We start from the raw sequence: 15,855 nt of genomic DNA, 5'->3' as shown, positions 1-15,855 counted from the left end.
ATCCAACAGAACACCCAGGCTTCAGTCCCAGGGTGCGCACATGACTAAGCAGTGGGGGGCCCCTCTTCAAAATCTGGGAGTAGTAAAACTCCCCCCTATGGTAAACTGTCTCAGTGACTTCATTTTAAAACTTCCAAACACTTCTCAACTGACTGCCCCTTTGGGGGGGGGGGGGATTGTTCTTCATGCAAAAAGCTGGGAGCTCATTACCCAGGACAAATGGGTTTTAAATATAGTGTCCCAAGGATACAGATTTCACTTCCACACATTACCAACCCCAAACGGTTGGCCAGATCTACCCCCAAATCAATGGGCAGAGGCTCAAATGTAAGTACTCTCTCTTTTAAGCATAAAGGCTATTCAAACTGTACCAGAAGAGGAAAAGGGACAAGGTTTCTACTCGAGACTTTTCCTGGTACCCAGAAAAGACAATTCATGGCATCCTGTCCTGGACCTGTCTACTCTAAACACCTTTTTGGTGATTCCAAAATTCAAGATGCTGACTCTTCACCAGTTGCTTCCTATGCTAGGAAAAGATGCCTGGTTGGCAACACTCGATTTAAAGGAAGCATACCTGCACATCCTAATCAGGGAATCTTGCAGAAGATACCTATGCTTCAAAGCAGGCTACATGCACTATCAGTTCTCTGCACTGCCCTTTGGCTTATCTACTGCACACAGGGTATTCACAAAGTGCCTAGCTCCAGTCATTGCATTTTGCAGGCAAAGAAATATTCAAATATACCCATACCTGGATGATTGTCTAAATCAGGCAGAAAGCCAGGACATACTTTTGAATCATCTGGCCTTTGCACAGAGGGTGCTAACGTGTCTAAGGTACACCATAAACGAAAAGTAATCTCACCTGGTACCCTGTCAACAAGCTTGAATACAACTTCCCAGATGGCTTTCCTCATGCCAGAGAAGCAAATTCATTTGACAACCTACTTCAAACTAGTGGCCACCAAAACCCTGCTATCTGCAAGGCAAATACTGCAAGCCTTGGGGTTCATGGCCTCCTGCATTCTTCTAATTCCATATGCAAGACTGCATATGAGGAAACTAAAATAGTATCTAAAAAGATTATGGTGTCAACAGTCTCAGAATCTAGAAGCAGTGATTCCTATCGTACCTTGCCTACGTCTAGAGTTTCTTTGGTGGGCAGAGGCTTGCCTCCAAAACAAGGGACTACCATTCACTCTACCCCCTGCCGCCCAAACCCTAACAGATGCATCAGACTATGCATGGGGGGGCTCATCTGGCAGGGAAGTGCATTCAGGGCAAATGGAACCCAAGTCAAATGCACCTGCATATCAATCAAAAAGAAACGTTAACTGTACAGAATGCTCAGACAGCCTTCAAGGACCACATTCTTCCGGGACAATTAATGGTAAAGACGGACAACACCACTGTTATGTGGTACATAAACAAGCAGGGGGGTACCCATTCTTATCCCCTCTGCAGACTAGCCATGGCATTGTGGAACACAGCCTTGAGCTACCAAGTGCATCTACAAGCTCAGTTCCTGCCAGGAAAACTAAATACACTGGCAGACGGACTAAGCAGAAACCTCATGGACCCACACGAGTGGAAACTAGAACCAAAGATTTTCAACATGTTGACAAAGAAATGGGGGAGCCCAGATATAGACCTGTTTGCCTCCCCCCAGAACTATCAATTGGACAAATTTTGCACAAGGACTCCCCACAAACAAGCTTGGAAAATGGATGCTCTGCCCTTCAGCTGGAAAAACCTGTCAGTTTATGCCTTTCCTCCTCTGCCTCTCCTCTCCAAAGTACTGCTAAAGATCAAACAGGACAAACCAAGGGCAATATTGATTGCACCAGACTGGCCACGCCAACACTGGTACCTCCTCTTGTGCTGTGCGTCACTGTTGGCCCCATGGCACCTGCCTCTGACCCCTACCCTGTTGTCTCAGCAGGAGAACCAGATTCTGCACCCTCAGCTTCAAACCCTGAACCTAGCAGCCTGGCTAATTACCTAATCTCTCCCTTACCATCCATCAGTAAACCAGTGATGGGTATCATTTTAAAGGCAAGTACTAGAAAATCTTATGCTAAAAAATGGAAAAGATTCTGTGCCTGGAACCAATCTCAAGGGATGAGCACAGCAGCGCCCAACTTACCTCAGATTTTGCAATACTTAACCGAGATGCTTCACAAGGGGCTTTTCTTTTTCCTCCATCAAAATTCAGCTCATTATAACACAGAACCTTCCCTCTTCTCTCATCCACTGCTCAGGCAGTCCCTTAGAGGGGCCAAAAATTTAAGACCACCCAGGCAAGCCCCAACTCCAGCCTGTGACCTTATCTTTGTATTAGAGAAACTCACACTTCCTCCTTTCGAGCCAGCTGCTAGTGCAGATTTAAAATTCCTTTCTTGGAAAACAGCCTTCCTTTTAGCAATCACTTCAGCAAGAAGGGTATCTGAATTATAGGCCCTTATGGCAGTGGAGCCTTTCATCATCTTTCATGTGGACAGGGTGTCCCTCAGAACCAAACCCTCCTTCATGCCCAAGGTGGTATCCAGTGTGGCTCTCAATCAGTCCATTAATTTGTCAACCTTATTTCCTAATCCACAGTACAAAGGGGAACGGATACTGCATTCCTTAGATGTGCACAACAACTTAGATTTTACTTGGACAGGACTAAACCTCAAAGGAAATCTGAACAGCTGCTGGTGGCATTTGCTGCAGGGGCAGAAGGGAAGGCTATTTCAAAGCAAACTATTTCTAAATGGATAGGCCATTCATTTCTGCTATAAGCACCATGGAAAACCTATCCCACAGGGGGTCAGACCCCACTCAACCAGGGCTGCATCTACCTCTACAGCTTTTCTCAGAGGTGTCCCTACCAGGGACATCCTAGAAACTGCTATCTGGAGTTCTGTACATACCTTCACCAAGCATTACCATTTGCCAATTTTCTCTTAAATCCAGAGCTGGCTTTGCCACTGCAGTCTTGCAGGGTCTTATAGCTGGTCCTAGTGCTATCTAAATTCCTCCTCCCATCCTTAGCTTTGGGAAGCTACCCAAATGTGATGACTGCAACAGTGAAACATGAAGGACATAGTACAGTTGTGTACACTTACCATAAATGTAGATGTTAGAGTGTATTCACTGTTGCAGTCCTGGTTACCCTCCAGCCCCCTGATTTCTTTGGCTATACCTCTACTCTCCTTTAATATGCTTAAAAGCTTTTTGGTGTATTTGCTTTTTTATTGGAGGTATATCCTTGTATATATTTATATATACATTTTATTGCTTCCCATTAAGGAGGCACCTGACATCTTGGGCAAGAAAAATTGATGTAATGACGTCAGCTGCATGTTTTACACCCCTGATGACCTGACATCACAGAAGAAGAGACCGCAACCGACGCAGAACCCAAGACTTTGTTAATCAGGCCGATTGAGGGCTACTGCAAGCAGATAACCCAAATGTGATGACTACAACAGTGAATACACTCGAACATGTACATTTATGGTAAGTGTACACAACTGTACTGTATGTGCTGTGTAGCCAACATTTTGTCAAAGCATGCATCAGATGAGCATACAGATGTTCTCTGCCATGGAGTTTTGCTGACAGAAGTGGTGAAGTATTGCACAGCCTAGAACCTTTCATGGAATTCCTAGTAGATTTTCAGATAAAATAAGACGGTCTCTTTTATATTCTGCAAATTTTCCTTGACTTCTGCATCATTGTAGGTGGTTTTGGATTTCCTGTTTAGGTCCTGAGTCCTTAATTATCTAGGCACCTAATATGACAAGGTGTTTTCCTTTTCTTCCTGAGGTTGCAGGAATCTACCTGACGTTGGACAATAACATAATCTGCATCATAAGCAGTAAATATTACCCACTTCAGACATGACGTAACATTTGTGGCTTTTAATTTTGTAATCCATATAACTAATTTAGCTACACCAATGGCAGAAATATCTGTGTATTACACCCACTGAAAATCAGTAGTCAGGCTGTATCATGTGATAGAAAGCCCGTTTTAGAGGCATGACTCAAACATATGACTTTTGATAAATGCTTTGTCAAGTAGAGTTGCTGATTTTTATTATTTTTATTCAGAGCTGAGTACTGTTAAAAATCATACCTGTTTACTGCCCCTGATTTTTACTCAAATTTCAGCTCTGTCCCTCTTAATCCCTTCTAAAACTGGTGACGTTTGGAGAAAAGGTGGTGAATTACATTTAATAAAAAATGACTATTAATTCGCATTCTCTTATTTTGTCAGTGTCTCGCTTTAATAGTACTAATATTTTAGAAAAGTCCCTGATTGTCTGTGATTATTTCTGGATTTGTCCGTGATTCTGTTGAGATTTGTCCTTGATTGGTTGAGAGTTATGGTTAAAATAACTCAGAATTGTTTGTGCAGCACGTTCAGTTTAATCGGTCAGGGTGTGCAAGTGTAAAATACTCCTTTTTATTTTTGGAATGGCCACTTATTCAGCAGCAGAATGTCATGACTTAATGTTTGGTGAAGATAAATGTTTGTGCTGGAAAGGATGTGTAAAAAATCTTGCATTTCTTCCTCCTTTGTGATATTCTGTGGCTTGTGATATGCAAAATATCTGTACTTTTAAGAGAGTTGGTTTTGTGTTGGGTGGTAAGACTACAAGTTGCAAAATAAGTTCCTTAATGCAGATACTTCATATATCATAAGCCAGATTCTCACATATTGCACTTTTTATCTTTTATGATTTTTTCTAATTTTGAATTATTGTTTTTATTCATTCAATGGGATCTCTTGATAACATTAATTAAACTCTGTTCAGTACTTATGCAGTTAGTTTTCATAGGTACTGCTCCATGCATGAATTTCTACCGTTTTAATGTTTGTTATGATCCTTTTTAAAATATGTTAGGTAGTTTTAAATTAAGTTTGCGGTATAGTTCAGAATTTTGCTAATGTTTTAAGTTTTGTGTTTTGCTTAGTTTAGTGTTAGCTTTCTGTTTTGGGTACAATTTGTTGGAAATGCCATTGTGATTGTTTCATCTTTTATTTTATCTTTTTCATTTTAATGTTTCTAAAATTTTATTTCTAGTGCTTTCTGTTGTAAAGTTGTTTTTATGAGGATTGCGTGCAAGTTTTGTGTGTGAATTTAATTTTTTTATTCTAATGTGAATTGTGGTTGAACTGTTTTGATTGCATTTTTGAGTGTTTGACAACAAGCATATGATGAAAAATGTTTGAAAATGTTCACGAGATGATGTAAGAATATGTACATCCTCAGACTGGTAAACATTTATCACACCCTTTTATCATTGTACTCTTTTTTGGGAGATGTGTTTGTGTACGCATAAAAATAAATACAGCATGGTGCACAAGTTGATGTAGAATAACAGCGTTTTAAAGACCACAGAGATGGGAAGTACTTGATAAGAAAACATACCTTATCAGAACATTCTATCATCGACTTCTGTACTAATAGATCTATTACTGGCAGTCTTTTTTTAAATAGAACTGCTTTGCTCGTCTTTGGTTCTCGCAAGCAAGTTTGCTTTACAAATAATTTTTCAATATTCTTTCACCTAGGTCTGTGGATGATGAATCTTTTACTATGGCAAGTGATCCCCTTGAAGGCTTCCATGAGGTGAATCTAGCTTCACCAACTACACCAGACCTTCTTGGAGTATCTGAGGAGTACAGTGATGACTTTTCTACCTCACCATCCATCATCTACCGTGCTCACCCACCAATATGCTCTTCATCTGCACAACCCAATGCACTCAGTCCTTCAGATCTTCCTACTCAGCCAGTGTATTCATCACCAAGACACCTAAATAATAGAGACGCTGCTAATAGCAGGTATGGACAAAGCAAATAATTCATATTGCCTGTTTAAAATAGTGTAACATCGTAATGGCCATTTTAATGAAGGGACGATTAAGCAGTTAAGGTATACCACACAGTACAGTAATTTATTTTTACAGATATTGGATGTGGAGCAGAAGCTTATCATTTGGTACTTTAGAAAAGCTTTTAAAGGAGAAAAAGCAAGCTGATGTAGTGTGTCGATATTCCAGTGCCTATTACCAGATGTGTAGGATTTGCATCAAATATCAGATTTCTCAACAGAACTACAATGAATGAAGGCTGTATTTTTTATTGTAGAGATGTCAGTGGTATATATCATCATGACTGTAACAAATGTAGCAAGAAGTGGAAGTCTGAAAATTGTCCTAAAATTCAGGTAGTTAAAAATGTTAAAGCAATTCAGGAAATCATGGATAATGAACCAGAAATAAACCCTTTATGAAATACAGTATAATGGAGTTGGTGTCTGACATGTGATGTAGTAGAAAGACCCTTCAGTTTGGGGGAGAATTAGTCTGAATTGTTGGAGGGTTTTTCAGTTTGATCTGTTTATATAAAATGGAATTTAAGAAAGTATCAGGAGTGTACTGAAGGCACGACAGTTTATATATGGGCTTGGAGTACTATGAACTGAAGTTATGATTTCAGGGATGTTTGGTGTCTCCCCTATAAATGTGGAATTACCAGATGTTAAGATGTCATATTGGTTCCTTATTGTACATTTTATATTGCTGCCTGGTGTTCAAAATTTAATAAATTAAGTTAAATAGTAAAAAGAAAAATCTGTAAAATTTGGAAAACCTCTCTTTCTGCAAAGAGGAGATGGGGCAGGCACTTGTCCCACTCTCATTTAAACTGGTTTGAATGCCCTAAACATGATGTTAAGAGTAGAGTTGAACCTCTTCACCAGACAGTTTGTGGAATGTAGAGTATTTTTAATTGCTTTATTCCATGATGCTTCTGCAACTATATCAGTTGTCCTGACATGAAAATAGCACCTGTGTCTGTCATATTTCCTGGGAAAAGCCTGGACTGTTCCAAATTACTAACAGAGCATTTACTACCTTAATCGATGCAATAGAAAGCAAAGTCACCACTGTAGAATACATAGCAACATAATCTACCATCACCAAAGGTATTCCTTTGATGCGATTCTTAGGTCCTAAGAGACCCACCAAGGTCCGTGGCTATCCAGTACCTCCTCATGTCTTTTGTAATAAGTAATACTTCACCAATAGAGATTTGTGTAAGGCTTTTTTTGCGCAGTTTCTGCCCATATGGCCTGAAAAAGGAATGTCATTAGCTGTGGCCAGAGCTGACTGACAGTAGACCCTTGGGAATACCATCTGCTGTGACACATTTCACTGTAGTGCCCTTTGAAGAGCCTGTCTGTTTTGGTAACTCTTTGATGTTAAGTTGTCTATCTCGCCTTCATTCTTGCTGGTGATCAGGTCCGACTCGGCCATCTTCAAAAGCTCGAGAGCTGCTTATTGGCTCGAGGCCCCCCCCCTATGTCCCATGATTCCTGGCACTAGATACCCAGATCTCGTTTGCCGCTTCTGCTGCGAGGTTGTTCTACTGGCTCAGGTCATATAAGCTTCATTATTATTATTGTATTTTTCTTGTTAAAAACTGTATTGGTTAGTGTAGAATTAGTTGTTAGTTAGACTTTAGTATTGTAGCTAGTTTTCTTCCTAGATAAGCATTACCCTTCCTTAAGAAACTCGTTTAAGTTAGAGAGTTTCCCCCTCCCCCCCTTCTCTTCCTTTTCCACAGAAAGGTTATTTCCGTTTAAGTTAGAGGTTAATCTTTCTTTCTATCTCCCTTTAAAAAAAAAAAAAAATTTCTTCTAATTAATCACTGTTAGTGTTTAGTGATAGTTTTCGATAGTTTTTGTTGTAGTGGTACTTGTAGTGGGTTGTGGTAACTGTAGAGTGTTAACTTTTACTGTTGGTTACCTTAACCATCTGTGTGGAATCTTGTCCTTGGTTTTCTCCCTAGGATGTCCAAGGATCCAAAACCGTCCATATTCAAGAAGTATGACTCATGCTGTCAGAAGATGTCTCTGACAGATGGTCACACTTCTTGTGTTTATTGTCTGGGCGCTGTGCACCTGCAGGAATCTTGCTCGATCTGTCATGCCTTCAGTCCAGGAGTCCTGCAGGAGCGCAAAAATAAATTGATTCTGAGGAGTATGCTTAAACCCCAAGATTCACCGACGAAGACTCAGCCGGTGAAATCTTCCAGGCCACCTAAACTGTTGGCTTCCAGTTCTGAGCCATCGTTGGGTGAAGCCACACTATCCATTTTGGCTCCGGCTGGAACCGATGTCCCTCCCTCCCAGTCGGCTCCGACACGGTCTTCGGAGCCGGCTGAGAGTCGAAAGAGATCCAGGTCTCCTTCTTTGGAGTCGATACGTTCGGCTCCAAAGTCGCCCCTGCTCCATTCGGAGCATAGTCATCGATCATCGCAATCTTCTCGGTCCTCTAGACTTTCAGACCGTGACTTGGAAAGAGTGGTCAGTAGGCTCTTAAAATCGCAGGCCCTAGCCAAAATGTTATCCAGCCCTCCTCATCAGGAGTCTGCTCCATCCACAGCTGTAGATATTCCTCCTCCGACTCTTCCTACGAGCTCGGAGCCAGAGTTCGAGTCATGGAACCGTCGGCGCCGATACCCTCTCTTTTGGTTCCGTATCGGCTCCGATCCCTTCCATGGTACCTTCCCTGGAGGGATCTGGGCGCCGAGACTCCCTCGTCGGCGAGTGGCATTGGACCCTTGTCCGACCCCGCTCTCCCTCTCGGTGCTTCGGCGCAGGTGAGCTCGGCTCCCACATCTGCCTCGGAGCCGTCTCCCTCAGTGCGGGGAGGGCTTCTGGTTTCTTTGGAGCCTGAGCCTTCTCTGCATCCTGGCGGGGACACCTTCGAGGTGATGAGGAGTGTACTGGCCCCTGAGTCAGTCCCACGATTGACCCCATCAGCTCCTCCCCCTAGGGTGCCTACGTCAGCCTCTGCCCCTCTTCCAGACCCCAAGTGTGGGGATCCAGCGCTCCAGGACACCCCTTTGGGTGTATCCTCCTCTTCCGAGGCCTCCCCTAATCTTTCAGAGGAGCCACCTTGCAAGGGAAAATGCAAGAGGAAGCATGTTGACTCCCCCGAGTCTGTCATGTCAGATACCGACTTAGAGGAGTCGGAAGGGTCCCCAAGATGCCCCTCTGAAGACGTCTCCTTCTTAGACATCCTTGAGATGCTTAGGCAGAGGGGAAACTGGACTACCCTAAGCCCTTCCGAGGATGAGTCGGTATTCCTGGATGCGTTTGGATCCCGACCTTCCACCTCCTGGGTGTCTCCGCCTTTCGACCCACTGATGTCTGTGGTGTTTCGAAAGGCATGGACGGCTCCAGACACAGTGGAACCGACCCCTAGAAGACCTGCCAAGTTCTTTATTGCTCCGCTGGACAAACTGTTCTTGACCATGGGTGTCCCCGTTGATGCCATGGTGGTAGCACCGGCCACAAAGAAGGAGTTGGCTGAAACTTCATCTGTCCATCCCCCTAACAAGGAATCCAGGATGATGGACAGATATGGGAAGCGGGTGTTCTCTTCAGCGACCTTTTTCATGTGGTCCCTGAATTACCTGTGCCACTTTACCTGTCTTCAGAGGGATCTCCTGGAAGAGCTTGGAGATACCCTCCAAGATCCATCAGCTGAGGGGGCCCAGGCTAAGGTAGCCTCCCAGCTGGCGACTCTTAATTCAGTGGTGATCTCCTCCATGCGGCTCATTTCATATGCAGCCGATGGTGCGAGTAGAGCCGCAGGCACAGGCGTGGCCCTAAGGAGGCATGCTTGGATGCGGCTATGTAACTTTGTGGAACCTTTCAGAGCGTCTTTCACCAACACCCCTTTTGATGGTTCCTCTCTCTTTGGATCTCAGGTGAAAGATACCCTTACCAGGTGTGAGCAGGAAGGCAAGACTCTCTCTGCTGTAGGAGTCCGTTTTTCCACTCCTTCCAGACCATATCCTAAGGGTCAGAAGAGTGAGAAGATGTGGTTCTGGAAATCCCAAGGAGCCTTGCCGGACACACGTTGTGAGTTCCCCTCCAGGGGCAGAGGAGGGAACAATAACAGACGCCGCCCTTGTGGCAGAGGGGGTCCGCAAAACTAGGGCAGCCGAGAATCTTTCTTTGACAAGCCCTTCCAGCATCCCTGAAGGGTTGCCTGGCTGCTCACCTCTGGAGACAGTTGGGGGAAGATTATCGCTGTACCCAAGAGCCTGGCAAGACATAACACAAGACAAATGGGTACAGTCCGTCATATCCGTAGGCTACAGAATTCCCTTCGTTCGCACCCCCTTAAGGTCAAACAAGTCTCTTCCAGATGTTCCACCCATTCTAAGGGACCAAGCAGTGCAAGAAGTCTCAAAACTGCTAAAAAAAAAGGGCCATCCAGCAAGTCCCAGCAGACCAACAAGGATCCGGAATTTACTCAAGGTTCTTTTTGGTACCAAAAAAGACAGGGGACTGGAGACCCTATTTGGATCTCAGCAGACTAAACAAGTCTGTACCAAGAACGAAGTTCCGGATGGTCACGCTTGAGTCCATTTTACCCTTTCTGGGTCAGAACAATTGGATGTGCTCCATAGATCTTCAGGATGCGTACTACCACATCAAAATGGACAGACGCTCCTGAAGATTCCTTCGCTTCCGGCTGGGAGCCAGCCATTATCAGTTCAGAGCTCTGCCCTTTGGTCTCACCACAGCCCCCATGGTGTTTACCAAATGTATGGCAGTAGTTACCGTCCACCTGAGATGGCAAGGATTCCAGGTGTTTCCATATCTCAACAACTGGCTCCTCACTGCTACCACCAGACATCACCTGCTGCGAGCCAGAGACTGCACCATCGACACTTTCTCTAGGCTAGGTATAAAAATTAATTTCAAAAAGTCTGCATTGTCGCCCTGTCAGTCTATCACCTTTATAGGCGCAAATTTAAATTCCAAACACATGTTAGCGAGCCTCCCACCAAACAGGGTTTTAGTGATTCGCCAGCATGTCAAGGTTTTATTAGCATGCAAAAGGATTCAAGCCAGGTTTGTCAAACGCTTGGTCTCATGGCAGCAGCGATTGTACTTGTCCCTCTAGCTCGTTTTCACATGAGGATTCTCCAGTGGCTTCTTTTCACCCAATGGTCCTTCCAGCAACTTCCCGTGTCTTACATGGTTATGATCACTCAGGTGTGCAAGAAGCATCTTGCGTGGTGGATGGTCTCCACATCAGTGCTCCACGGCAGACCATTTGTTCTTCCCCCTCCAGTGGCTACAGTGACCACGAATGCCTCCCTGATCAGGTGGGGGGGCATTATCAGGGCAGAACAGTCCAAGGCATCTGGCAACCTCACGAGTATCATCTGCACATAAATGTCTTGGAGATGAGGGCCATGCTCTTAGCGTTGCAGGCTCTTCAGGACTTTCTTCCTACCGGGACCATTGCAGTTCAAACGGACAATATGTCCGTAGTGTGGTGCATCAACAAGCAGGGTCCTACCCACTATGTCGAGAAGCATTCAGACTCTGGCAGTGGACGATCTCTTCCCAATGGTTTCTGATTGTAACGCACATCCCTGGGAGGTCCAACGTCATAGCAGACAGACTGAGCAGAGCAATTCTCATGCCTCACGAGTGGTCTCTGAACCAGTTAGTTGCGGACCAAATTTTCCACAGATGGGGCCAACCTTACTGCGACCTTTTTGCAACTCCCTTCAGCAGCAAGTGCAGCAATTTCTTTTCTCTCCTTCCACTTCCTGGACATTCCCCCAGAGATGCTCTAGTCCACGATTGGCCCCAGGGACTTCTTTATGCTTTCCCTCCTTTCCTCCCTCATACTGAAGCTAATTCAGAAGGCTACTGTTTTGGGTTGCAAAACTGATCCTCATTGCTCCTTATTGGCCTCAACAAATATGGTTTCCTTTCCTGCATCGCTATCTTCTTGAACATCCTTGGACTCTGGACCTAGTTCCAGACCTCCTGATTCATCAGTTGGGCGGGCTGCACCAATCTCTGCATACTCTCCAGCTCACAGCATGGTTGCTCCACTTCCAACCTTAGCCAGGCTCCCAGATATCTCCCCCTCTGTGCGCGAAATCCTTTTGTCTTCACACAAGTCTACGACCAGAAAAACTTGGGCTAGGTAAGTGGAAACGTTTTTCTTTCTGGGCAGAGGCAAAAAGTATAGACCCCTTTTCAGCCCCTGTACACTCCATTTTGGAATTTCTCGTGGAGCTCTTCCATGCTGGCTCCGCTTCCGCTACAATTAGAGTTCAGTTAGCGGCAATTTCAAATTTTCACATTGGCAATATTATGTCCCATAAGCTGTGTAAAGCCTTTCTCAAAGGAACCACTCTGCTCAGGCCCCCAGTGAGAGATCCTCCACCACCCTGGGATCTAAATTTGATTTTAGCTTTGCTAATTTTGCCCATTTTCGAACCTGCAGCTTCTTGTTCACTGAAGTTCTTATCTTGGAAAACCCTTTTTCTGGTAGCTGTTACTTCAGCCAGAAGAGTTTTGGAATGACAGGCTCTTTCTACCCGTCCCCCATACCTCGTCTTCCACAATGACAGGGTTGCTCTTAGGACTAATCCTTCCTTCCTTCCTAAGGTCTCTTCAGAGAGTAACTTGAATCAGTCCATAGACCTTCCTGTGTTTTTCCCTAACCACTCCAACAGGGCGGAGTATAAGTTGCATCAGTTAGATGTTCACAGCAGCTACGCTTTTATTTACATAGAACCAAAGACATTAGAAAATCAGATCAATTGTTCCTGTCTTATGCAGTAGGTAAACAGGGTCTTCCGGTCTCCAAGGTTGCCTTATCCAGGTGATTGTCTTCTATTATCACATTCATATACCGACTCAGGAATAAAGAATTACCGGTCAAACCAAAAGGTCACTCCACCAGAGCTTTAGCCACTTCAGTGGCTTTTCAGGCTAGGTTGCCCATGGAATCTGTGCTGCGGCTACATGGGCCAACCCACATACTTTCATTTCGCATTACAAGTTGGATTTGGTTTCCAGGAGCAGAGCTGATTTTGGTTCCACTGTTCTGAATAGTCTTTTCCGATGAGCCACCCAGGATTTTAGGTGCTAGGGACGCTGTCCCAACCAGCAAGAATGAAGGCGAGATTGACAACTTAACATAAAGAAGTTATGTACCTGCCATAATGTTCCATGTTAGTTGTCTTCTTCTCGCCTTCTTTCTTGCGTCCCACCCTCCATCCCCCCTATCCTAGTGGACCGAGAAGAGTTCCTCTTGATTTTGCACTGGCTGAGTCTTCTCTGGCTATTTCCTTCTGCTTAGTAGTCTCCAAAGTAGGAATTATGCATTCTAGGATAGCATTAATTTATTATTATGTCTGCAGTTAGACTTACCAAATGAGATCTGGATATCTAGTGCCAGGCATCATGGGACATAGGGGGGCCTCGAGCCAGTAAGCAGCTCTCGAGCTTTTGAAGATGGCCGAGTCGGAGCCGAGGATTGGCTCCAAACCCAACCAGCAAGAAAGAAGGCGAGAAGAAGACAACTAACATGGAACGTTATGGTAGGTACATAACTTCTTTTTCCAGTACATGAACTCCCACCGCCCTTAATCTGTGGCCTCCTTTGCTGCCTTCCTCAAGCCCTGTGGGATCTGTGATCTGTACAACTCTTATTTTGCGATCTTTCCTTGTTTCTTTTCCAAAGGATGTCCAGTTCTTTTTTTGACAGGTGTGGTTTAGATTCTGGCTTGCTGCTGCTACCTTATTCTTCTCCTAAAATAGGCACTTTACCATCTTCATATTGAGATGTAGCCTCTGACTGGGCCCCCCACACTTCGCAGCCTTCCCCACATATTTGTCCCCATCCCTTGTTGCATCTAACTGCATGTACAGAATCTGCATTCTATTTTTATCAGAGCCATTTCCTATTAAAACATCTACTGGGATGTCATCAAATCACTGCCACCAAGTTGCTTCTTTGCCCATTTTCCAGAGTCCAAATGAACTCTGGCCAGTGTTGCCTTAAAGGTGCCCTTCACATTCCTCTAACTGGATTGGACTGCTTGGCAAGTAATACTCCTTTCAGCAACTGCATACTTCGCAGTAGTTTTGTCTGATGTGGTATTTCACTTAGCAGTGGTTCATTTTCCCTCAACCAAGGTAGGGTGCAGGTGCTTGTAGTTTGGAACAGCTTTTGCCGTAGGACAACCCACCACTAACAGAGTGTCACCTGCGTTAGATACTTTACATGTTTTTTGTTCCCCACCCTGTCACTACAGATGCATGGACTATAGATACCAAGTTTGGTTACACTGAAAGCATTTAAATACAATACCTTGAGGTGCACTGAAACCAGTGGCTTCACCTTTGGAATATGCTGTGATGGGTTTGACTGCCTCCATGGGGTTCCATTACACCTTTGTTTAATTCTGGTTAAATTCCTCTTGTCCATTTATTCCCTAGTGTCTAGATAGATGTTATGTTGCGTACCCTTTTTTTAGCCATGCTGCACCCCTGGTCAGTCAACCAAATTATCATTTTTTGTTATTTATTTATTTATTTTATTTATTTAACATTTGTTGACCGGGAATGTCCGACTAGGTTCCACAGATCCTGTTTTCAGCAGAGGCCCGGGGAGAAATGCTCCAAATGCATGTCTTTGGAAAGTGGGAGGAAACCGGAGTACCCGGAGGAAACCCACGCGAACACAGGGAGAACATGCAAACTCCACACAGAAGGCACCCCAGCCGAGAATCGAACCGGAGAACCTCTTGCTGTGAGGCGACAACGTTAACCGCTGCACCACTGTGCTGCCCAATGTCCTGTCAATCATGACAATCATGTCCTGAAGCTTAGTACTGAGTGCTTGCTGTCTTACCATAAGGTCTCCCAATGTTTTTCACCCATTGTCCCTGGTCTTTTTGGTACTGATTGCAACAGTTTCAAGTGCCTGAATAAAATGATCAAAGTAATTTCCTTCTTGGAACAAAGGACATCAGTTTAATTAGTCACCTTGGCTTTCAGGGCCTAGTGTTTCACTCCTGCTGCTTCCGTTTCTTATGAACCTTTAGCATCTCCTGCTCATGTTGATGTTGTGCAGCTCTTTCTGGAACTTTGACCTGTATTTGCCTGTCACTGCTTTTACTTTCTTTGTGTCTCAAGTTGTGCATTCTCTTAGCTGCGTCAACATATTTCAACTCTAGCTCCATTTCCACAATTTGTGCTGTATTTTGAGATCACCTGAGGAAATGTTTGTGTCATTTTTCTGCATGCTGTATCATACCCCTCAACCTCTTGACACTAAAAATCTGGACAAAGTCAAAAATAATGAAAGGACAAAGGCCCCAAAATAGGGACAGTTTTTAAACGTTACTATTATAAACTTAAATAGTTGCTAAAATAACAGAGTTTGCTTTAGCATGCAGTTTTTTGAAGGATACAAAGTCTGAAATTTAAATGTATACCTTTATTTAGTGACTTCAGTTCTCAAAGATTTGCCAGAAAACCACACATTTTACGATGCACATACCAAAAAGATGAAGCAAAAACTTGACATTCTGCAAAAATCTAGACTGTTGACAGGTCTGTGCTGTATGCTGATTCAGTAGACTGAACTTGAATATGCAATATTGCTATTAATTAGCCTTTGCAGCATGTGGGAGTCTTTTTTTAGTGTATGGTCTTTAACCAGTTGTGCCAATGACACCGTCATACTTTTCAGCACTCATTTTTCATGTTTCCTAACTACTTTGTAAAGCAGTTACTTTATTTTTAGGTAATGTATGCTTTTATATATTTCTTTAGGCTGCACAATTGTTTTGGTGACACAGCTATGTTTCAGATTATACAAATTCAGTGTGCACTACATCACAATATTGCCACTAATTAAAATGTCAGGGAGCATTGTTGTTCTCGATTAATAATACAATAAATAATGATGCTTGGGGAAGTTGCTTTAAGAGTGTATCACAGGTGAATAC

General features: G+C 43.8%; 1 protein-coding gene across 3 annotated transcripts in view; it reads left to right on the top strand.

Annotated features, from left to right (window-relative positions):
* Positions 1-15,855, top strand: part of LOC122815473 (RAB3A interacting protein) — a 1,760,500-nt gene that overhangs the window by 938,165 nt on the left and 806,480 nt on the right. For all 3 annotated transcript variants that reach the window (XM_044087996.1, XM_044087994.1, XM_044087995.1), the window contains one exon: positions 5,569-5,841. In XM_044087996.1, the coding sequence (XP_043943931.1) occupies positions 5,594-5,841 (248 nt within the window). In that variant the 5' untranslated portion in view covers positions 5,569-5,593. The remainder of the gene's footprint in view (positions 1-5,568; positions 5,842-15,855) is intronic.

Source organism: Protopterus annectens, chromosome 11.part0 (assembly GCF_019279795.1).
Source record: "Protopterus annectens isolate FY-2018-M chromosome 11.part0, PAN1.0, whole genome shotgun sequence".
Lineage (NCBI taxonomy): Eukaryota > Metazoa > Chordata > Ceratodontiformes > Protopteridae > Protopterus > Protopterus annectens.
This window is presented reverse-complemented; position numbering and strand designations above follow the sequence as displayed.